Source organism: Ambystoma mexicanum, chromosome 1p (genome assembly GCF_040938575.1).
Source record: "Ambystoma mexicanum isolate Mex_15411 chromosome 1p, UKY_AmexF1_1, whole genome shotgun sequence".
NCBI lineage: Eukaryota > Metazoa > Chordata > Amphibia > Caudata > Ambystomatidae > Ambystoma > Ambystoma mexicanum.
The window spans coordinates 832,742,020-832,765,090 of record NC_090921.1 but is presented as its reverse complement, the minus strand read 5'-3'; the positions used below and the strand labels follow the sequence as shown (position 1 = coordinate 832,765,090).

At 46.4% G+C, this 23,071-nt stretch overlaps 1 protein-coding gene across 1 annotated transcript in view; it reads right to left on the bottom strand.

Moving 5' to 3' along the window:
• Positions 1–23,071, bottom strand: part of ITGA10 (integrin subunit alpha 10) — a 610,846-nt gene that overhangs the window by 173,072 nt on the left and 414,703 nt on the right. The window contains exons 10-15 of the mRNA XM_069652761.1: positions 21,295–21,368; positions 16,570–16,714; positions 9,087–9,235; positions 8,005–8,148; positions 5,687–5,890; positions 5,026–5,156 (exon numbers count right to left, since the gene is read on the bottom strand). Of these exons, the coding sequence (XP_069508862.1) occupies positions 5,026–5,156; positions 5,687–5,890; positions 8,005–8,148; positions 9,087–9,235; positions 16,570–16,714; positions 21,295–21,368 (847 nt within the window). The remainder of the gene's footprint in view (positions 1–5,025; positions 5,157–5,686; positions 5,891–8,004; positions 8,149–9,086; positions 9,236–16,569; positions 16,715–21,294; positions 21,369–23,071) is intronic.

Sequence of the window (23,071 nt, the reverse complement as noted above, 5' to 3'; positions counted from 1 at the left end):
CGGTGTGATCCGTTGCTATCCCCTTTGCCTTTCTATACCTAATGGAATAGACATGTTTTTTCTTTAGCACACTTTCCAATGACATGATATGATAGGTTATTTATAACGCGCTTAACGCCCAGAGGTTTCTAAGCACGGGACCAGGGATCGAACCTGTGTTGCTCCGTGTTGTCTTGCTTCAAGACGAGCATGTTGCCCCTGAGCTATCCTCCCGAGACATGCACTATAAAGAGTCATAACTACGAAATGTGCTCCCAGGAGTTATATAGGCGATGAGAGTAAATCATATGTAAATTACAGGAGCGTTCTATAAACATTAATGCATGCTAGGGAGCTGTCCACTGCATGAAGTCGCAAACTGATTGTTGCTTATTGAAGTGGACAGTGTTGCCTCCTGTCGAACCAACTCGACCATCCCAACACTGACTCGGCTCTAGAGACAGCACTCGGAAGCCCTGAACGATACTGTTGAGCCCTTAAAAGATTTAAAGGTATTCCACAGTGGTTCTGTCCCTCTGGCTTGGATGTACAGGCCTAGTGCCCATCAAGAGCCCACTTCATACCTTTTTAAGAAAGATACATGTGAACATGAACTTTGCAAATGAAACAATTGCCTACATACCCCTGTCTTCATACCCAGAGTGTCCCTTTTCCTGAAACATCTGCATATACTTTGTATTTCCTTACAGAGGAGAGTTGTTTGTGATTTAATAATGTGCTTGTATGTTTAGTTTAATTAAAGTCTCATATGTGATGGGACGTTTCTTTTATTTTGATACCTACAGTACTATTGTGTTGGATGCTTCCTCCCTCTTGAAGAGTATACCCTGCCCTTGTGCCATCTTACCTTAAAGAGGTGAAGGAGGTGTACCCTCCATGTTGTGCCCGCTTCAGCTTTCTGACTGAGATCACTACTGGCTTAGTAGTAGTTTGGGGCTGAGTAGGAGTATAGACACCACTACGCATTCCCTAAACTCCTGCAGAGCAGCAGCCATTTTGTCACACAGGCATACACATTTTCTTTTCCACATTAGCTTCGGGCTGTGGAGGTGACATCTTCTCCCTTCAGCGCCGATTCGTTCTGGCAGCAGACAATATGTCAGACTTCAGGAGCGTCCTTTCACTCCTCCCTCTCCCTGCTATGAATTCAATATGGGGGGCAGCATTCTGGTCCCACCTCAGCCTGAGACAGGCAGGAAGTGAGAGGAGTCAAGGGACTTTGTGTCCTCAATGGGCAGAATCGCTCCTTGAAGACTGATGGTCATGGGCACTGAGTACGTGGGTGCTCCGGGGCCTGGGCCATCCTCGGGAAAGGCCATCTGTTCTGAAAGTTCCTATACTTACTTAAAACGGGACAGCCGGAAAGTTTGTCCACCGGTCCCTCCCCCTGGAATATCAAAAGTCTACCCCTGGTGATAGTCATGACATTTTCACAAAGGGGGTCCTGGGAGTCCCTCTGCCAGACATTAGTCCTGGTTACGAGAGACTTACCCAGAGTCTATAGCTCACTATCTTTCACAGAGAAGAAATATCCCAAACATATCAGTCTTTGTCCTGCCCTGGGGCAGTCCAGCACCGAAATGCTACGCAATTCTCCTCTAAACAAGAATACCAACAGAAACCCATGACACGTGTTTCGGTCTGGTTGGACCTCATCAGTAGGGAGGAGCTGTGCCTCTATAAGAGTAGTGAGCAAGGGGTCCACGACTCTCCTGCCAAGTACCACCTTCTTCAACAACTGTCCTTTTTATGTGGGTGCGAGCCCCAGACTTGCCTAGCTTTAACAGTTCTGCTTGGTGTTGGCCAAGTAGACTTGGTGTACTCTCCTGCTAAGTACTACCTATTGCACAGCCAACCTGGCTCACCTTTCTCCCAAGTACTGTGACTATTAAGATGAGTAACTGATGTATTTTCCCCAGCACTGCTTTTCCTTCTGGGTAGGCTTGGGTCACTCTCCTGCCAAGCACTACCATATATAATCAGGGATTTAATGGCTGATTCGCTACTACTTTCTGGGTCCCAGATCCTTGGTTCGGAGGTATGCTTCCCCCTTCTTTTCTCGATACCACCTCTTTTTATTTTCAGGGTCCTAGACCCTAGGTTTGGGGCATTCTCCCCCTTTTCTATGGACTACCACCTCTTCTTCTTCTTAGGGTCCCAAACCCTTATTTCAAGGTGTTATTCACCCTTCTCTATCTGCCATCACTTTCTTGCAGTTTCAGAGCCCCCTCCTCTGTTTGTCTCCACTTCCTCGGGTTCCCAGCATCTTCTAGCCCTCCTGCATACCTGTGACTTTGGTCCGCGAGGGCATCCGCCTTCTCCTAGCTTTCTCCTTCAGCCGCAGGACTCATGCTGCTCACAGCAGCTCGACTTGGTCTGCGGCGGCTCGACAGCACCAGCTTTCCTTTTGCGAGCTGTGTTGCTAACCAAGCCTCGGGATTGCCTGCCCTCGTCGTCCGCCAGCCTGCTGTCCCAGCCAGTACTTCGGGACCAGCTCCGGAACTTTTGACCTCTTCCCGGGCAAATCAGCTTTCACGGGTACAGCAAATACAGTCCTCTTCCTCACCGCTGCTCCAGGGAGGGCTGGTCATTGCAAGTCCTTCTTCACTTTTTCTTCGTCCGTCGGGCTCAGCCAGATTTAATAGGCTGGAATGCTCACTGTGGTTCCGTGGTGTGCTCTTTTGCACTCCGCGCATCTTCTTCCTTACAGTATAAAAAAGAAGACAAACTTCTACCTTGTTTGCATACATAGAGGTACTGAGGACCATAACACTTCGGAGACGGTAATGGAGTTGGGATAGTGCTATGGGTATACAGCATCTCTCCTAGGGTGTCATCCCTCATCCCACAAGGGTGTTCGCTCCCCATGTGATCCTCCCTCAGTGCACCACCCCAGCGGGATTATTCAACTGTGGCTGCACCCATGGGAGAAGAGACGACATCCAGTGATTCGTAACTATATGAAGCTTTTGATGTCCTGTTCCCCAGTGGTCCAAATGGGGAACATATTGTCAATGTAGCACAGATATTTTAGTAGTCTGCAGTCACAGGTGACAAGGGAATCTCTATTTGTGCCATTAACAGATTGGCGTACTGCACTGCAGCGCAATCCGAGTGCCCATGGCCATCCCCACCATTTGCAGATGAATTTCGGTAGCCTATGTGAAACAATTGTGGGTACAGATGAATTCTAAGCACTTGGCTATAGGGTCAGCAAGTGGGCTGCGATTGGCGAGAACACTCTTGTGCGCCGCTGTGCCATCGATGTGGGGAATGCCAGCACTTCCGAAGTGCATGGCTCTTGCTGAAGGAACTACACATCAGAAACACAAACACGAACAGGGAAGGCTTTCCAGAGGTGAATTCTTAGGCTGTCCTGCTTTTCTAAGAGCTCGATTCTTTTTTTTTTATGACGAAGGGATTTTCTGGAGAGTGAAAACGGTTGCAAATAAATGACTTTGTTAGCCTAAGGTATCATCACCCTGGTGTCTTTTTTGGATCAACACTTTATATATACCTGTTGGCTAACACGGTACAAGCAAACTGAAATATAAATGCACTTGTTGAAGAGGGTCTTTGTGCCCTCTAATATGGCAGACAATTCAGTTATCATTGGCCGTCGGCATCAGTGTTCAGTCCAGCTGGCACGTCATAAGGGTGATAGCTCAGGGGCAACGTGCTCGCCTTGGAAGCTAGACGGCACGGAGCAACACCGGTTTCATACCTGGGTCCACGCTTAGAAACCTCTGGGTATTAAGCACGTTATAAATAACCTATCATATCATAGGTTGGACCTAGCGCCTCGTCTTCCCGAGGCTGATAAATGGAGTGCCATTAAATGAGGTCATACAACATATGCTATTTACAACCCAATTAATTAACACAACCTGTGATAGCCACTCTTACAAACATATCATTGATTAGCCTGATGGTAACTGGCTTCAATGCCAGTGGGACCTCTAAGCATCTCAGTCTGGAGTACCATGAAATGGGTGGCATTGAGTTGGGAAACAGTAACACATGGTCTTACAACTCTCTGACACCAGTGGTCTGTGGCACTGTCTAGATACCAAGCTGGTATGATTCGACTGCTTATTTCTAATGTTATTTTATTATTCCTATTATCATAATTACTAGTTATGAGCTGGTTCGTGGCGATCTATTGTGAACCACAATTTAGGAACAGATGTCAATTTTCTTTTTTTTTAAACAGGAAGAGCAACCATTACACACACATCTAAACCCAGATATTTCTGCTGTATTAAGATACATAATAGCATAGCTACATTAGAATGCAAATATTAATGCCATTTCCCATTTCAGTGCAACACACTACATTTTCTACATTGACTTTTCCTGTTAAATACGTTGTAAACTTCTCAATAAAATGATTTCCAACCTAAATACAAATGGGACCAACCAGTTTTTCTACTATGGTTAAAGACAAAAAGAGATACGAGGACCAATTCATGACTTTCTGTTGTATTATTAACATTTGTAAACCAATGAGTTGTAATGCTACCCATCCCAGCCCACTCAATAGACAATCGTACTAGGCTGACAGAAACTAAAAAAAAACACCTAAACACAGAACTGCTGATTTGTGCTCTAGCAACCGTGAAACTCAGGACTAAAGTTAACATATTCAAAACGAGAATGTATCTGCAATTAGATTCAAAAGCCAAACATTTCCCGCGGTGTGAGGTTGTATTTAGTGCAAGGGTAACCTTACAAGGCATGAATGAACATCCATTCCAAAAGCGCACAGATAAACAGTCGAGCCAAAGGTGGATTGGCCTATAGAGCAATTGGGGCATTTCCTTATTGACAGGTGGTCCTGAAAGGCTGGCAGTTCTGAGCTGGAGCCAGTCACATCTTCGTGTCACGTGACCATCTACCTTTCACCAGCACCCCCCTGTTTAAGATTGTCCTGATTTCCCTACTGCCCAGCTCGTCGCTGAGTAGAGCACAAGGAGGCCATTGCTAATGCCTTGAGGGAAAGCTGGAACCTGCGGAAAGCCGTACCTGAGCAGGATGGCCATTCCCTCTGCGCCGATAGCGAGATCCACCAACTCGTCTCCATCCAGGTCGATTTGTCCACTCACGCTGCGTCCGAAGTAACTCAGGCCTGGGTAGAGTGAAGAGGCTTCTATCCTCTGGGGCCACGCCCAGGGGACAGAAGAACATAGGTTTGTATTGTGACTTCTTTCAGGGTACAATCACCACGTCTCATGTAATGCATGACACTCCGACAAAGCCTTCATGGCTACACACAAAGATTTCTGGGGGGCTGAGTAGGGCAAGGGAGACACAGCTGTCTGAAGTCTTAAGTGTCTGAGCAGGGGCTTTGGTTCCTGATTCTAAGCCCTCATAACCAGCGTCATTCCAGTGCTCTGTCTGCGCAGGACACTAGGGAGAGTCAGTGGTGCCACATCACACAGAGGAATGGGCAGACTCCAAGCATCGAGGAACGCGGGGCCTGATCTAGGAGGTTTGGATCTCAAGACACACTTTTCTAGATGGTTCCAGATATTTTAGCATGAATTAAACATTCAAAGCATAGGTTCACGTCTCCTCACACATCCATGCCATGCCTAAATCTTGTGCAGGTCCAGGTGTGCACAGCCTACACCCTCTCCCCCATGCCAAACACAGCCATAGAAGCGCGCACTGACCTCCCACTGACCTGTTTATAGTTGGGAAGGATGGTTCTCCAGGAGCCGTGGTAGATGTACACAGCCCCCAGGTGGTTGTCTTCCAGTGGCGCGCCAACCGCCACATCCTGGAACCCGTCATGATTGAGGTCTTGGACGGCAGCCATAGAGTAGCCGAAGCGTGAATCCTGCGGCTTCTTCTCAGCGTTCAGTGTGCCATTAAAGGTCAGTAAAGTCTAAACAGAGGAGCGGAGATTTGTCATGAGAGCACACACTTCCCAGAAGACCTGGCGCAACTCACATCCAATGGCTTTTAAACTTGTGTTTTCAAGAATCATTACTTCTGTATCATGACAAGCTCCCTTTGGAGCGTCAGTGCAGCATTTTGGGGCAGACTTACCCCTCAAAAGTCATCTTGTAATGATTAAAGGGAGTGCTTAAGGATGGGTTCACCAGCTCAGTGCTAATGGCCACTCCTGAGGAAGTCATGGCCAGCCGCAGCAAAGATGGCGTCGGGAATTTTTTGGAAAGGCCGGTTTTCTCTTAAATGTGCTTCTCTTACTGGTAAGAACAAACGCGTGATTTCAAAATGGCACCACATTAGTCATGGAATCAGCGATAACATATCTGTTTTAGATTGTTGTGCACGACCAAACAGTTTGGCGAAGAGAGCAAGAATGCGACAATAATGACCAGTTTGGAATTGCCATCAGTATTTCATGGAGGTCTGTGTCCGGCTAGAGTCGAAGCGTACCGCAGTGAGTCTCAGCAGTTTGGCGGACCGCCCCTCACCAGCTGGAAGCCGTCGAATGTGACATAGACTAGAAACAGAAACTGCAGCTAGAGTGCCCAACACCATTACCACAATCTGCAGAGGCCAAACGTCACCATGTGTAGGTAGACAAAGAACCCGAGAAAGTGCGTCAGGCAAGGAACTGAAATAATGATCTGGGTTTCTATCGTAGCCAGTTAGCAAACTATATGTACAATGCAGAGTTAGGACATATGGATAGGGAGAGAGTATGAGGGATGCCGCAGGCGATAGATCCCAGAAACTGGCAATGTGAAGGCCTAGGATGACAGAGTGGCATATGGGCAAATGTTCAAAGAGAAGTTCACTGTCAACTCACTCGTCTTCCACATACCTTGAATTGGAGCCAGGCGCCTCAGAGGCACTCAGTGCTGCTCTACTCTTCTCCCATGCACTGGCTTTGAAGAAGAAAGAGCTGGGCATGGGATTGGAAAGAGAGGGAAACGAAGTGTTCTGGTGGCTGATGGGTTGTATCTGGGCCGCTTATGGCAATCCTGCCTTTGCCTCCCTGTTCCACTGATATTGCCAGCACAAGTAGGGAGGCGGGTGGGGGTATCAAGTCATGCTGCAGTGCTTCCCATACTCCGCCTGCATGTTAATCCCCTGGACACTGAGTGCAGGGAAGCAACGGAGGCATAGGGAGCCCTTCTGTCTTGCACTGCCGACCGAGTGAGGAATTATCCTGCAGGGAGTACAGACATTCAATGGAAGATGCATGCACTTGTCTTCACTTTCCATGACCTCATGGAAAGGGAAGGCAGACTACAATCCTGTCTGAGTTTAATGCAGCAAACCATTAGCAGGTGCTTGTTTTGTCTGCTAAGAGATAGCGACAGAAAACGCACAGATCTCTCAAAATCAATTACTTTGCCTCTTTTGGTGGCGCTGAAAGAAGCCAAAACCAAAGAGGTAAAGTGAGGCGTTCTTCTTACATTGGGTAGGTCATGTATCAGAAGTGATAGGTGATGACAGATGACAGGCAAGTAATTGTGCTTCTGCTCTTCGATTTTCACGTAGGCTTTGCAGATAGGCCTACCCGCCCAATCAGGATCTGACTCATAAGGTTGACGGGACTTCACCAGGGTGGGCACGCTCCACCACTTTTCTTATTCCCATTACAAGTGCTTACTGTGTTCTTTGTCCCATGGACCCATCCACTTGGGGTACCCCATTTACCCGCCCATCTACCATTTTAATCTCCACTCCCCATTTGTGATGTGGTTCTCGCTTAGTAGACAACTAGCTGTTTTAACCGTCCTCCACAAACCCGCAATCTATATTTGTATTTAATGAACATTTTTCAAGTTGATATGACTTTTTAATCGATATTTTCACTCTCTGCCCAGCCTACACAAGTACATATGAATCGTGCACTTTGAGGCCCATGGGCGAGTAGCGCTATACAAGAATTACAAATAAATAAATAAATTATGCCACTCAAATAAATGATGTGATGGTCTTTCGGTGCCCAGTGCAGCCAGTGCTCTCAAGGAACAGCCAATTACCAAAGGTGGGTGTGATTGCAGCCCCTCTGCTTACCTGGCCCACTCTGTAAATGTACACTCGTCCCGTTTCCCGATTCTGAGCTCCCAGGTACATTGGCGCGGCAACCAGCAAGACGTCAGTGATGCCATCGTTGTTTACATCAACTGGGCAGACTTCGCTGCCAAAATAGGAGCCAATCTGAAAATAAACCATCCATCACATGTCTGTTTAGGCCCCTGTAGGCACAGGGGTGGGTTAGTGGCATGCATTAACAGCAATTTACATCAGGAGATGCTGTAGGGGTTCCAGGAGTGGAACTTCTGGTGCAATCAGGGAGGGTTGAAGATGTGTCAGGGCGTATGGACCCCATTTTAACATGATGTCTGGGGGCCTCCTTGCCTGCAGATAGGAGAAACAGTCTGAGGCACTCGTGGTTTGATTGGATTATAATGGAGACATAAAAGAATGTACTTAGATAGCTGCAGATTATCATGGGACAGGCAGGTAGCAGAGAGCTGAAACACAAATTGTCCACTGAAAAGCTATTAATCACTCTTTGTCAGAAAGTGCTAATGTAGTCAAAATTGGAGTAAAAAGGCAAGGTGGTAAGAAGAACTCTGGTGGGCACTGCAAGATCTAAGGGATGGGTCCGCCTTAGGGTGCCAGCAAAGGCAGCCTGTAACTTACACATGTAATGTTCTGAATTAAATAAATATTTTGCTTTTTCATAAGACTGCCAACATGGAGGCAGTTTCTCGGCGGTCCCCCTGAGGATCAAGGCCCATTTCAACTGAAAAAGTCGAAAGACCCTGGGCCTCATTACGAGTTTGGGTTCCTTGAATGAGGAATTACCGGGCCATTCCAACCTTAGAGGACCCGGTAATTCCTCATTCAAAATACCCATCCCCATTTGACCCCCATAGGCTCAATGGGAATGGGGAGGGAGTTAATAACAGGCCTGTTATTAGCTCCCTGGTTCTTTAGCGGATCCCACTAAGGCCACCTGGTAAAACCAGCCTCGTAATGCGTGGCACGTTCCTATGGATTGCAGAAACTTCGTTTAATCGATATCGCAACGCGCCATAACTGCAGGTGCGCAATAGTTTACGCGCGTGCACACCGGGGCTTGCACGTACCTGCTCTCCCAGCAGGGCTTGGGAAATGGCGACACTTCCGTTGTTTTTCATGTCGAACAGGATGACTTTGCCTTTGTGCTTAAACCTCGGGGCGCCCGCAATGTACAGCCATTTGCCATTCCTCAGCTTGACAGAAGACACGGTGTATCCTGCAGGAGGGAAGGGTAGGAGTTTAACAGGACCACAGACATCTTGTTACAGCTGTCCAATTCCACAAAAAAGAATAGGACATGTTCAGAGCACCTGCTCCCTCACTACCCCCCATCGCTGGAGTCTGACACTGTACAGTACTGTATTGTATAGGAGCCCTCCAATGGCCCGCTTCACCGAGCAGCATCTCTGTGCACAGCCATAAAGCAGGCGGTTTCTTATTAGGAAAAGTAAATATTCAAATTTAAATTAATTATTTGAATGCTATCGATAAAACATGGCGCCTTATGGACGGCATAACGTTGGGGGCAGCGTTTCCCCTCAAATGAAGCATGTGCCTCTCCCAGGGAACCACTGGCCATCTTGTCAGATCCTGGTCACCAGTGAATGGGTGTGACTCAGGGTAAAATGGCTGAAATTAGGCTTTTTGCACTTGTTGAGAACTCTCTAAAGCCTTTTTTGATCGGGAGGCAACTTTGCCTGGTGACAGGCCTCATGCAGCCAGTGCAAAGGAGCTTTGGCAAGTGGTGTGTGGCATGACGACTCTATTATTTAATTTGTTGCCTGAATGTACGCAGCGTATATCTAACATCCACCAAACATTGTATGTACGAACACAGGCACGCGCTAGAGGCGGCAACACGTCAGTGCCATGGTCAGAGCACTTCTCCGGGCTTCATAAATGACACCCAGCATAGAGTACATTTGATACATTTTCAGCATGCACCCGTCCATCCATGCACCCGCCCATCCATGCACCCGCACATCCATGCACCGTCCATCCATGCATCGGTCCATCCATGCGCCCGTCTATCCATGTACTTGTCCATCTATGCATCTGCCTATCATCCATGCACCCGCCCATCCATGCACCCGCATATCCATGCACCGTCCATCCATGCATCGGTCCATCCATGCGCCCGTCTATCCATGTACTTGTCCATCCATGCACCCGTCCATCTATGCATCTGCCTATCATCCATGCACCCGCCCATCCATGCATCGGTCCATCCCTGCACCCGCCCATCCATGCACCCGTCCATCCATGCACCCGGCCATCCATGCACCAGTCCATCCATGCGTCTGGCCACCCATGCGCCCACCCATCAATGCACCCGTCCATCCATGCATCCGCTTAGCCACGCACCCGTCCATCCATGCATCCGCCTATCATCCATGCACCCGCCCATCCATGCATCGGTCCATCCCTGCACCCGCCCATCCATGCACCCGTCCATCCATGCACCCGTCCATCCATGCACCCGGCCATCCATGTACCAGTCCATCCATTGCGTCTGGCCACCCATGCGCCCACCCATCAATGCACCCGTCCATCCATGCACCCGCCCATCCATGCACCCGCACATCCATGCACCGTCCATCCATGCATCGGTCCATCCATGCGCCCGTCTATCCATGTACTTGTCCATCCATGCACCCGTCCATCTATGCATCCACCTATCATCCATGCACCCGCCCATCCATGCATCAGTCCATCCCTGCACCCGCCCATCCATGCACCCGTCCATCCATGCACCCGGCCATCCATGCACCAGTCGATCCATGCGTCTGGCCACCCATGCGCCCTCCCATCAATGCACCCGTCCATCCATGCATCCGCTTAGCCATGCACCCGTCCATCCATGCATCCGCCTATCATCCATGCACCCGCCCATCCATGCATCGGTCCATCCCTGCACCCGCCCATCCATGCACCCGTCCATCCATGCACCCATCCATCCATGCACCCGGCCATCCATGCACCACTCCATCCATGCGTCTGGCCATCCATGCGTCCGGCCACCCATGCGCCCACCCATCAATGCACCCGTCCATCCATGCATCCGCTTAGCCATGCACCCGTTCATCCATGCATCGGTTCTTCCATGCACCTGCTCAACCATGCACCCATCCATCCATGCACTCGGCCATCCATGCACCCATCCATCCTTGCACCTGCCCATCCATGCACTCATTTACTGGCCTTTAACCTCTGGACGAGTCAACAGTGCTGCCAAACTATATAACATTATATGTGTTCTCCAATCTGGGTTCATTCTCTAGTTTAGATTCATACACTTGCGTAAACCGTAATATCAAGAAGGACAACATGCATGCTTTCTGTACTCGTCTTTCCTGATGCACGGTGAATTGTAAGCATGTGAATCTAGCAAAGCCCCCCTGCTGGCGAAGAAAGAATTAAATTCATATCAGTCGGCCATGGATTCCATCGGAGAGGCTCTTCTTTGAGTTCAGAGGTGGTGGCTTCCCATCAGTCAGCCATAAATTCCACCAGAGAGGCTCTTCTCTGAGCCCAGAGTTGGCGGCTCCACATAAATCGGCCACGGATTCCACCAGAGAGGCTCTTCTCTGAGCCCAGAGTTGGCGGCTCCACATAAATCGGCCACGGATTCCACCAGAGAGGCTCTTCTCTGAGCCCAGAGTTGGGGGCTCCACATAAATCGGCCACGGATTCCACCAGAGAGGCTCTTCTCTGAGCCCAGAGGTGGTGGCTCCACATCAGTTGGCCATGAATTCTACAGGAGAGGCTCTTTGAGTTCAGAGTTGGCGGCTCCACATAAGTCGGCCATGGATTCCACCAGAGAGGCCCTTCTTTGAGTTCAGAGGTGGGGGCTCCTGCTATACATTTCCAAAGACATCTGACCACCTTCTCGTCCTCTAACCTCCTCTGCTGCTCAACCGATGAAAGCATGGTGTTTTATTAAAACCGTAATGCAGTCGTACAAGCATGCATTCTTTGCACAATCATTTGAAGTTGTTAAAAACCTAATTTGAACTTCCTTATTTTGAATATTGGAAAATGGATGCTACATTTGAACATTCTGACGATTGTGTTCAATGTCTTTATGTTATATGTTACAATCCTCTTGTATACCGCTAAAAACCCCAAAGGTATTAGAGTGCACACGCTAGAGTTTTTTTAAAATTCTACATGGTTTATTACAAACTTAATGCAAGAATCATCCAAAAATACTAATAACAATTTCCATAAACAATTTCCATAAATAACATAATGCCAAATACCTAAGTTGAAAAAAAAATCATAGTTCATAAATCCGCAACACGTAATTCCTTCAATACATTACACATCATTCTCCAATTTCAGAACCTTTAAAAACATTACCACTTTAATTAATAATGAAGTGGGTTTGCCTCATATTATTCCATACCAAAAGGAATTAGTATTTAAAAATGCAGCATCCTATACATAATCACTAAACCATTCTTCTCTTTCCTTTTGTAGATGGGGGCAAACAACCATCAAGTGTCTTAGGGTTTTGTTGGCTTGCTGACACAATCTACACCTGTCTCTTACACATAATCCTCTAATATAAAAAATGTCACGAGTGCAAACGAGATTTCGACATAGCCTTAAAAATGTTCTCAGTGCCCTACCATCTGAACATTGCCTAACGCAGCCTGGGAGGACTCCTCTTTTTTATTCTCTATACCTAATTCTGCGAACAGTTTATAACTGCGTTTCTACTCACATATTTTTTTCCATTATACGTCATAAATGTTACTCTCAGCTCGATCACGGTTGGTAACTAAACCCTCCAGGGAAATCTCACTTTGCTCCAGGGCACAGACACACCTTCTTTTAAAGTTAGCAAGTTTGAACTGTCTATTTGTTTCTATATAATGACAGCGTTTTCCATGCAACTACACTGGACAGAGATGTTAAGACCATCTTATAATGTATAATAGCTGCATGTCTTAACAGTATGGCAAATGTAACACTTTCTGTCATATCATGCCTTCTAACGTGTCAACTTCAAATTTCTATGGAAATGAACTAGTCTCCAGACCATATCAAATTGCTGGGATTACCTTCATGTTATAGTATGATAACAAGGGGCTCAAAGTAAATTGACAATATTTCTTACAAATAGAAATCATTTGGCTTCCCAACTGTAGCCTTTTCCCTCAAGATTGTTTTTAGGACGACCCTCTGTGTAGGTCCTGATAAGGTAAAGCCCAGATATTTCACTGTCTGCTCCACTGCCAACCGGCTCTCGCGTATATACCACTTAAAATTCACAGAGTTATTTCTCTTTCTATTGATACAAATAACCTTGGTCTTTAGAGGATTTGCCTGCAACATATTAAGTGTTGTGTATTCCAAAAATCTTGTTAAAAGTCTCTGTAAGCCTATCTGTGTTTTATACATTGTAGGACATCGTCCGCGTAACTTAGCTAAAATCATTTTTCAATAGTAATAACTGGAGGTGCAAATTATACGGTTTCTCAGAAATCTCCAAGGTCTGATATATAAAGATTAAAGAGGCAGGGAGCTTACTCCAAAGTCTCGTTCTATCAACCATATCAATCGCAAGTCTCAGATCAACACACGCTTCGTATAGGGAGTCCATCCCCTTTCTACTTGCCCACTTAATGAACGTTTTAATAACTAGACCATTTGCGTCCGATCCCCATACCATTCCTGAAACTTGTTTGAAATTTGGACAGCTTTTTCGTCTTTTCTATCCACTCTTCAATTGATTGTAATATACATGCCGAGAAAACCTTGCTGTCCACATCCAGGAGGGCGATCGGGTGGTAACTCAGCGGGTCTAAGCGATCTCCCTTTTTATAAATCGGTACCACTAGTGAGGTGCACCACGATTCAGGATGGGTTTTAGATCTTAAGGTACTATCAAATAGTATAGATAATATCAGTGTCCAAAGCTTGGGTGCGATCTCAAGAACCTTATTTCACAGCCCAATAGGCCCAGGCACCCATGAATTGGAAGAAGACACTAAGATAGAGTTTATCTATTCAATAGAGATCTCCACATTACAAGGGCCTTCGTAGGCAAAATTAAAGGTCTTCCTATACAATTTTATAAAGTGAGCTCTCCACAACTGTTCCTGAATAGGATTAGTGAACAACTCAAAACCCCCGGACCCCTTATTATGTACAAAAGAACAGAGATTTTTCCCATTATGTTGCACAATAGCCCTAAACATACTCTCCCCGTATTTTTGTGCCATTAGTTATCTATGGGCTCTTAACAAATTTGTATAATTTATTTTATTCTATTTTAATCACCAAGATTTTTTGGTTCCATGTCATTCCATTTATTTCGTGGCATTTTTTGCCGCAGATTTTTTTGCTGCAAAACCTATATCCCACCACCCCTCCCCCCATATTTTGCGATGGGTTTTTGCGGTAAAAAATGAGCAGCAAAAAATGCAGCAAAAAAAAAACTGCAATGAATGGACGTCGTACCAATTTTTTGCATATGGTCTCGGCCCTCAACATGGATATTCCTAATTGTTCGCCTCACCTGTTTTTTTCCTTAGTTGTACTTGAACGTTATACACATGGTCTCTTTTAGAAAAAACCCATTAACTACCCTTCTATCACAGACCTCTATTTTTTTTTAGACAAAAACGTGTGAAAATGCTTTTACTGACAGGGCCCCCCCAGCTTATAACTCAATGTAGTGGAGTGCCAAAAGTCAGTTATTTCCATACTAGACAACTCCGTGGATCGCGGGTTCTATGAAATCTGATTTTGTTTTTGATGAATTGTAAGGTCCCTACAGTTTGTACCAATATTGTCAATTTTACATTCAATTGTGCCGTTATGATACAATGATCTTTAGCTTCCATATCAACAACAGCAAAATTGAAAGAACGTTTCTGAAAGCGCTACATAATCTATCCGAGATATTGAACCTTCTCTATGCCATGTAGGTTTACTGGGGACATTACCTTTCACATGTTCATTCACAATGAGAAGTCCCCAATCTGAACAAAATTCCCTTTAAATTTCTCCCTGCTCCTGCTGCTTTACATTATAAGGTGATTCCCAATTAGTATCCGTGCCCACACCTTTTCCCAGAGACAAACACTTAGGGTTCCAATCTCCCGCTAAGAGAATTGTCCCCTCAGAATATTTGATCGATTCAATGTCAACCCGACATTATATTTAGGAACCAAAACATACTCTAACAATAATAAGGGAAAGAATTGCCTCGACTCGTTGACACTATTTCTTACAAAGGTTCTAGCATCAAACTAGGGCATCACATCCAACCCACCCAAACCCTTATTCACAGTAGTCCAGTCACAGGTTGACCTCAAGTTACCCACGGGGTGTACAGATTCCACCAACCCTGTACCACTCATCCTAGATACACCCCCTACCTCCGGGTGTATACCAGAAACTGCTGCATCAACACAGAATTTAACGGGGGCTGCATTAGTTTTACCTGCCCCAACTTTGCAGCAATTTTGCCAACCCCTATGCGTCTTATATAAACCAAGCAGCTCATTACCAAGGCCTAAATCCTTCTCAGTTTGCATACCCATATCAGTTACAAATGGCAAAGAATGACTGCCAGTAGGCGGCTTAGAATACAAAGAATGCTGTATCAGATTGTGATAAGATAACAACAAGGAATTGAAACTGTCTTAAATAGCATCATGTATGTATATCAAGCACATATCCCTGTTTATGCATGAGTCATACATAACCTTTGTTTAGGTTGATGTACTTTGCTAAGATCGCATCAACAATACCACACAATCGCACATGATCAAGAAAGACATCTGTCTCGACAGTAATTTACGAAGAAATTAAACTCATATAGTAACAGCACAGCGAAGGAAACAGACTCTAAAAAGCAGCAGATATATGTCTGGGAGAGGCTAGTCTAGCAATAGTGTGGCATACAGTGCAATTTCGGCAATATTCACAGGTTTTCTAGGATCTCAAAAGATCTTTAGAACAGGTCAGGAATTTTTGGTGGGCCTTTACTGAAAGTACCAAGCAAGGGTCCATCACATGGAACCGAGCTCAGCACAAAAGCGTGCTGTGATTGGCTGGAAGCGAGGAAGATGCTGGACTAAGTTAGAAGATGTGAGATAACACAATACCCCATTTGCTTAGACATTATCTTTGCCCTTTCAAAAGGTGCAAGGAAGATGTCAAGGCCAAATGTCTACGTTCTTCCAACACTGTGGGGTCTCCTGCTGGGTGGAGCATGCCAGCCTCTATTTATAACAAGAATACATCATTTTGTTATCCCTCTGAACCAATAGTCTTAAGTTCTGCTTACCTTGGGAATAGGAGTCAACCCGACTTCCTATAATTCTAAGAGGTTGTTCCTCGAGACAAGACAGGAGACATAGAAGGAGCAATGATTGCCATGGACAAGCCAGAAATGTGCACCTCAACTTTCACAGATTCCAGCCCTTCACAACTACTGATCAACCGTACCAGAGGTTTACAGGAGCAAAGAAACACAGCAAGAAGCAAAGGCAATTGCAAACGAAGGACAGGCGCGCTGTGCTGAATTACCAAGGTAGGCGGCGTGGTTCTTGAGCTTAATTGGAAACTCCTTCTCGAAAGCTTCTCTCAGAGGTATGATCTGGCCATGTTTAGTCTCCTTCAGGACAGCGCCGTCCCAGTCATAGGCTCCCACAGTCCCGAAAAGAATCCCGTCCTGTTAAAATCATAAAAGTCAAGATCAATCATTTCAACATCTTGGATCAAAATACAGACTCTGGCGATGAGACTTTAGAAGGAGATGTTTTCCAAACCACAGCAGGGGGTCAAGTAGGAGACGGTCGTTCTAGAGAAGGTGTTACCTGGTGAAGAGGACTTCCGGACATGATGAAATCCGGAAGTGAACATATCTGTTCTGATTGATTAAGCGCCTAGGGACAGGGTGCCTCAAAGGAAATGTAACCGATGACAATAGTGAGTATTTTATTTAAAGGTTCAGCAGAGACCAATTATTGAAAGAGCCTTGGGCTTGAACTACCCTGCAGCACTAGGAAGTAAAGCTGGGGTTCTGTGATTTGTCTGTAGGGGTACAGCATGCATCACTCCTGTCCCTCCCATATCTGGTTTGTGGGGAAAAACGCAGCCTTATTTCTCAGTGTAATCAAATAATTAATGACCAGCAAATTCACCCATAAAGTCCTGAAAGTTGTCAATTGAGCAATCTACTACTACATCATCTCACACTCAGAGGGTCAATCACTGCTAGAAAAATTGACCTGGCTAAAACGTTTGATCAGGGGGCGCACGCACTGCCTCTGCGTAATTACAAATCCCCAATTCCAATCAATGATGATTCAACTAACAAGGACATAGATAGATGAAATTTCAAATGACACAATGCTCTCACAGCCTACCAATGCTCTCCAGTGTAACCAGTGCTTTATATCGGCCCGTCCTACCCGGCTCTCAGTACCTTCTTATTTTTGAGCTTATGTGTTTTTGCATGCAGCTCAGAACCGGGTCCTAGATCACTTCCTCTCACGAAGGCGCCATCCTGTGTCTTCCCTTCTCAGAACATGCTGGGACAGGACCCCACCTGTTCATCCCCTGCAATGATCTGTCAAGATCTCTAGGTTTAGACGCGTGGGGGCCTCTCAATCCCAGGTCCAGAAACCTACCCACTGCTGCCAGTCTCGCTAAACTGCTGTCACTTCCAGAGAACAAGGTCAGGGCTGCTGCTCCAGACAATCACCCTACAAGGCACATCTACTTGGCTCAAAACAGACTGCGATGAATGACAAGGTCATGGAATCTACTGGAAGAAAAGCCTGCCGTGAGTCCCTGAGCAGGAGTGGTCTGAGTGCCATCCCCAGTTTGGCAGCAAGCCGATGACACAATTTGGCTATGAGCATATTGTGGTTAAACATTGTCCTGATCTTGCGTGTGTAGCCTACAATGGGTACGGGATCATGCCCACCCTTGCTTGGATGGAGGCTTCCGTGGAGTCTGGCAGATGACCAGTGCTGCAGTAACTAGATTTCCCAGTATTCCTGGCATCGGTTCGTGTCAACGTGCTGCGCACAAGAACAACCAATGGCGTGCTGAGCCGAGGCCAGGCAACACAAGCGCAGATGTTAAAGTATCTACCTAAAGAAGAGTGATGTTTGCCAACTGGCGTTCCGCATTGCGCATGCTCATTAAACGACAACCGTCTTTTGCACTGAACTTTCTGGAATCCTGATACTGCCTGTCCCGTGAATTCCTTCTGGTCTACCTCTTGGTTTAGTGTTCTTCCTTATTGTCCTTTGTATCCTTTTTGGCCTTGTAGATTCTTCGTGTGGACTGTGTTATGTGTGAATTGATCCAGGTGAACATTTATTTAGTGGGACTGTTTTATACAGCTTCTCGTGGAGCTAACTGAAGATTTATTCTTGTATTGCGCTCTGTAGTCACCATATTGGACCACCCCTAGAATATATTCACTCTTGGCCACCTGGGACTGGCCACCACCTATCACTCTTCCTTGTCCTGGTACCCACATCATTATCTGGAGTGGCCATGGGTGTACTTTTAGGGGGGGAAGGGTGTTTGTCTCCCCAACTTTTGTGGCACAGCATTTTGTCACACTCATTTGGCTGGGGCCCCTTTGATTTAGATGTCATGTCCCCCACCACATTTCCAGCAAAATGACTCCACTGGGAGTTACCTCTAGGTTACGGGAGCTCTCGAAGACTTTAACGGGTGCTCCATACAGGGAGTTGGTCTGGAAGAAGGGGCAGCTACTGGTATTATACTGGGTGGTCACTTACCTTGTTATCTCTCTTTCATTTTTACAGCAAGGGGGAGAGAGTCTTGTGGCATTCGTCCCGCCTTTTCACTAGACCCCCATTGTGTAGTGCGATTTCGTTATTCCTTCAGGGTGTGGTTGGGAGGAAAGTCTTTTACCCTCCTGAGGGTTATGTACGCTGCCTAGGAGGCTACCAGAGCTGAAAGACATCTTCCATACCAATGGTAAAATCACTGCAAACGGCAGAAGGGAATGTGGTAAATATTGCTATGGCGGTACCGAGCAAAGGGATATCTTGACTTAACCAGCAAAGAAACATAGAGCTTCATACATGATTGAGAGACATATTGAATTCAGTTGGGTAGACAAGGACTTCATTAATACAGGCACATTAGGATGTATAAGGACAACAAACGTATAATTCCCATTCTTTATGGTGTCACACTGGAAATATGACTGAAGTCATAGATCACAAGTTGTTAGCTGAAGGAGCAGAGGCACGTTTCTTGTGGATCCTTTGCACTCTTAATATATGTACTGTGCTTCCAGTGGAGGCAAAGGGGAATGTTAACCCTTTCTGCTTGTCATTGAGGGTCCGTGCTTTTGCAGTTCATGATCAGTCTCAAAAGGGTGCTTTTTGGACAGGGCTGTCTTTCAGCTGCTCCTGTCACACCCCTTGGGGGCTTTCTTGCCAGTTTGAATAGACCCATGGCTAAGCACAAGCACCGAGTGATGGAGGATAAATGGTTGCTATTTTCTCAGCTGAAGAGTCATGCGGTCCCTTGCTCACGATATTTCCAGATATTTCCACCCATGGTTCATTGCAGGCATCCGAGAAGGGCCTTGTGGGGTTCAGAACTCCATCTGCTGTGTGCCACAGAGAGTACAGATCCTGCCGCGTCAGAAAGCCAGCATCTGCTAAGAGCAGGAAAGTGGATCAATTCACCCCCACCATGTTCATGAGTTCTTCTCTATTGTCGCCAGTGTATGTTCAATCGAGCACTCATCACCAACTGGGCTACAATCCAGTCTGGAGTCCCTCATTTAACGCGCTATTCTTTGGGACTGCTCTGGCCTCGTTTGGGATCTTTTGCACTGGGTTCCTTCTGGAACACCCTGCCTTTATCAACAGTGCCGCTGTTGCGTATATATGGGCCTCCCTCACTTGCCCATAGTAAAATGGTTTCTAAATAGCAGCTTGTTCTGGTGAAAAGGTTAATATATTTGTTGGCAAACAATGGCCCTGCTTGTGGGTAGGCAATGGCCCTGCTTGTGGGTAGGCAATGGCCCTGCTTGTGGGTAGGCAATGGCCCTGCTTGTGGGTAGGCAATGGCCCTGCTTGTGGGTAGGCAATGGCCCTGCTTGTGGGTAGGGTTTTAATGCTTTTATATAAAGAACAGCTTGAACCGGTTATTTATTCGCTTTTGGGTATTACATTTTCACGTTTGTAAAAGGTGTTCGATTTCGAGTGCTTTCCAACTGTTTGACCTTTCTGACTCAATGCCAAAAGTTTAGGAGAAACACTACATAGAGCTAATAATCCTACGAGGCTATTGTCTTGGGAGGATAGCTCGGGGGGCAATGCACTTGCCTTGGAAGCAAGACGATGCGGAGCAAGTTCGAATCCTGGGTATTAAGCGTGTTATAAATGACCAATTATAATTTGTAGTTTCTATCTGCTACTTACAATATTGAATGGGAGATCAACTTAAGACCATGGAGTGGATAAAGTCAGATAATTAAGTGTTAGAGCCTGCATTAGAGGGCTCTATTGCGTAGTAAGTGACCATTGCCCAAGTTAGTGGTCCTGAGCCTAACGATGGCACATGACAACGGGCAAACAACAGAGCCCAATGTTAAGGGCTATAACCCTGTTTGAGCTGGCATAAGGGGGCAAAAAAGGGACACCTGACTGGGGCTTCCTGTGACACAGATTAAATTGTTCATGTCTCCTTGACCAGTGCCCACTGTTTTCGCATCACAAATGAAAGCTTGAAATGCAGCCTTTACAGGTGGGTAGAGCCTCCATTCCAAGCTTGCAGATTGGCTATAGAGCTGGAAACTGGGAGAGGAAGAAAGGAGAATCTTGGAATACAGGCTTCTACTGTGGTTAGGGCCCTGATTCTAATTGTCTAAAATGAAGAAAACGTGCTCTATGTGAATACACATTCTGTCCCTATCACAACATTATAAATCTCTTCTCGACTTCTCAATGTTTTAATTGCAATATTCTGTCCCCAATTAGTGAAAAGTTCTAATAGCGTTAAAGTTTCTCTGCCAAGGGCAGTACAGGCGGTTAAAGGCTTCACCCCTGTTATTAACCCTCGCCTGCAGTTGGGGCCTGTCACTTGGAAGTCAACATGTAACGTCCGGATCAGTCCTTGCTGGTGAGCTCTAATGCTATACACATTACTTGAACCACATTTCCTAGATGGAGCACCAGTACCACATTCTGGCTGATGTAAAACAGCTTGTTGGCCTGCTCATGCACACATGGATTCTAGCCTTACCTCCAGCAGATGAGTCGAAAATCCAATCTGGGACATCTCCATTTCAAAGGAGCTTTCATTATATCCATGAGTCCCTGCGGGCAAAGACAGTGATCAAGCACTTGGCATCTAAGAAACTGAGACAAGCAAGTATCATCGTGGACCTATGATAAGGGAAATAATGACCAACATGGAACTGGAGGAACTCCTATCTACATGTCCCTAGAGGCACAGAGAGAGGAGCAAGTACAAACGTCGATCTGTGACAAGGAGAACACGGAACCAGAAGGAGCGGATTATACCCATGTATCCCTGGTGGCAAAAAGAGTTATCAAGAACTTCACATTGAATGAACGGAGACCAGCAAGTGTCATCATAGGTTAGTGATAAATAAGGGGAATGTCTAACATAGAACCTGGAGCATCTCATGATACTGATATGCAGGCCGGCTTTAGCGGTCGTAGCGCCTTGGGCATCAAAACAAATATTGGGCGCCTCACCTCCCCTCAAGTGTGCCTCTGGTCATGAAGGGGGCACCACATTTTTCAATAGGCGCTGATGCTTGGCATCAGCTCCCTATTGTTTTTAAATGCGCTCCGCTCTCGAGAGCAGAGCGCATTTAATTTCAATAGGGCGCCTGCCGCGTATTCTCCCACCATGCCAGCTCGGGGGAGACCTTGAAAGACTCTCTGAGCTGGCGTGGGGGAGGGGGGCTAATGGCAGGGCACCCCGGGTGGTTGCCTGGGCAGCCCTTCCCTAAGGCCGGCCCTGCCGATACATCCATAGAGACAACGAGGAACCAGCAAGTCTCATTGTTGATGTGTGATGAGGAGAAGGTCCAACATGGGACCAGGAGGATCTCATTGCATCCCAGCATCACTAAGGGCAAAGAGAGCGATGAAGCCTGTAGCATTTAACAAACTGGGACCAACAAGTGTCATCGTGGGGCTGTGATAAGTAAGGCAATGTCCAACACAGAACCAAGTGGGGCGCATTATACTGAGACGTCCATAGGGGCGAGGAGAAACCAGCAAGTCTCAATGTGGGTCTATAATAAGGAAAAGGTCCCACATGGAACCCGCAGGAGCTCAGTATATCCACACATCCATAGGGGCAAAGGAGACAATTCAGCTTGTAGTATTCAGCAAGCTGTCAGCAGAAAGGCTGAGTCCTCGTTTCGAGTCCCCAAAGGCGGCCATTTTAGAGTGTCTGCAGGCATGCCTGTGCAATGGGACTTTACATTACTGCACAGATGTATCTCCCTATTTTCGGGTCCTTCTATTCAAAGCCCACTAAGTAGCACAGAAGGAAGTTGCAATGCGCAGTCAGAATGTTCTCTTAATTAAGGCCCTGGTCCGCAGACCGTGCCACTTGACAGCATAAGATGTTCATGCACACTGGTGTGGTCAGCGTCATGTGTTACTGCAGGCAGTGCACAAGTCCTTACACATATAAGTGGGCTGACTAATTAGCATACAGACTGTGAAACACCACCGGAAGTGATGTCAGAGGATGTGTACTTATAGGTAATGTCTGCCCCTTGGAATATATTTGATTGCTTGGAACAAGAGCACGTATTCTGCTACAGAGTAGTAATCTGCGTGCATAGTAACTGCTGAGTCGTGAATGTCAGCTCCAATAAACCTAGAAAGTTCGACAAACTACTGCCCGCTTTTCTCACTCCTTAATTCTTCACACTTATATGCAGATCCCACAATTGATGTTCTGCATGTCCTGGCTTTGAGCTCACATATTTATTTCTTTTAAGTACGTGCGCATTTATTGGCCAGTACCAGAA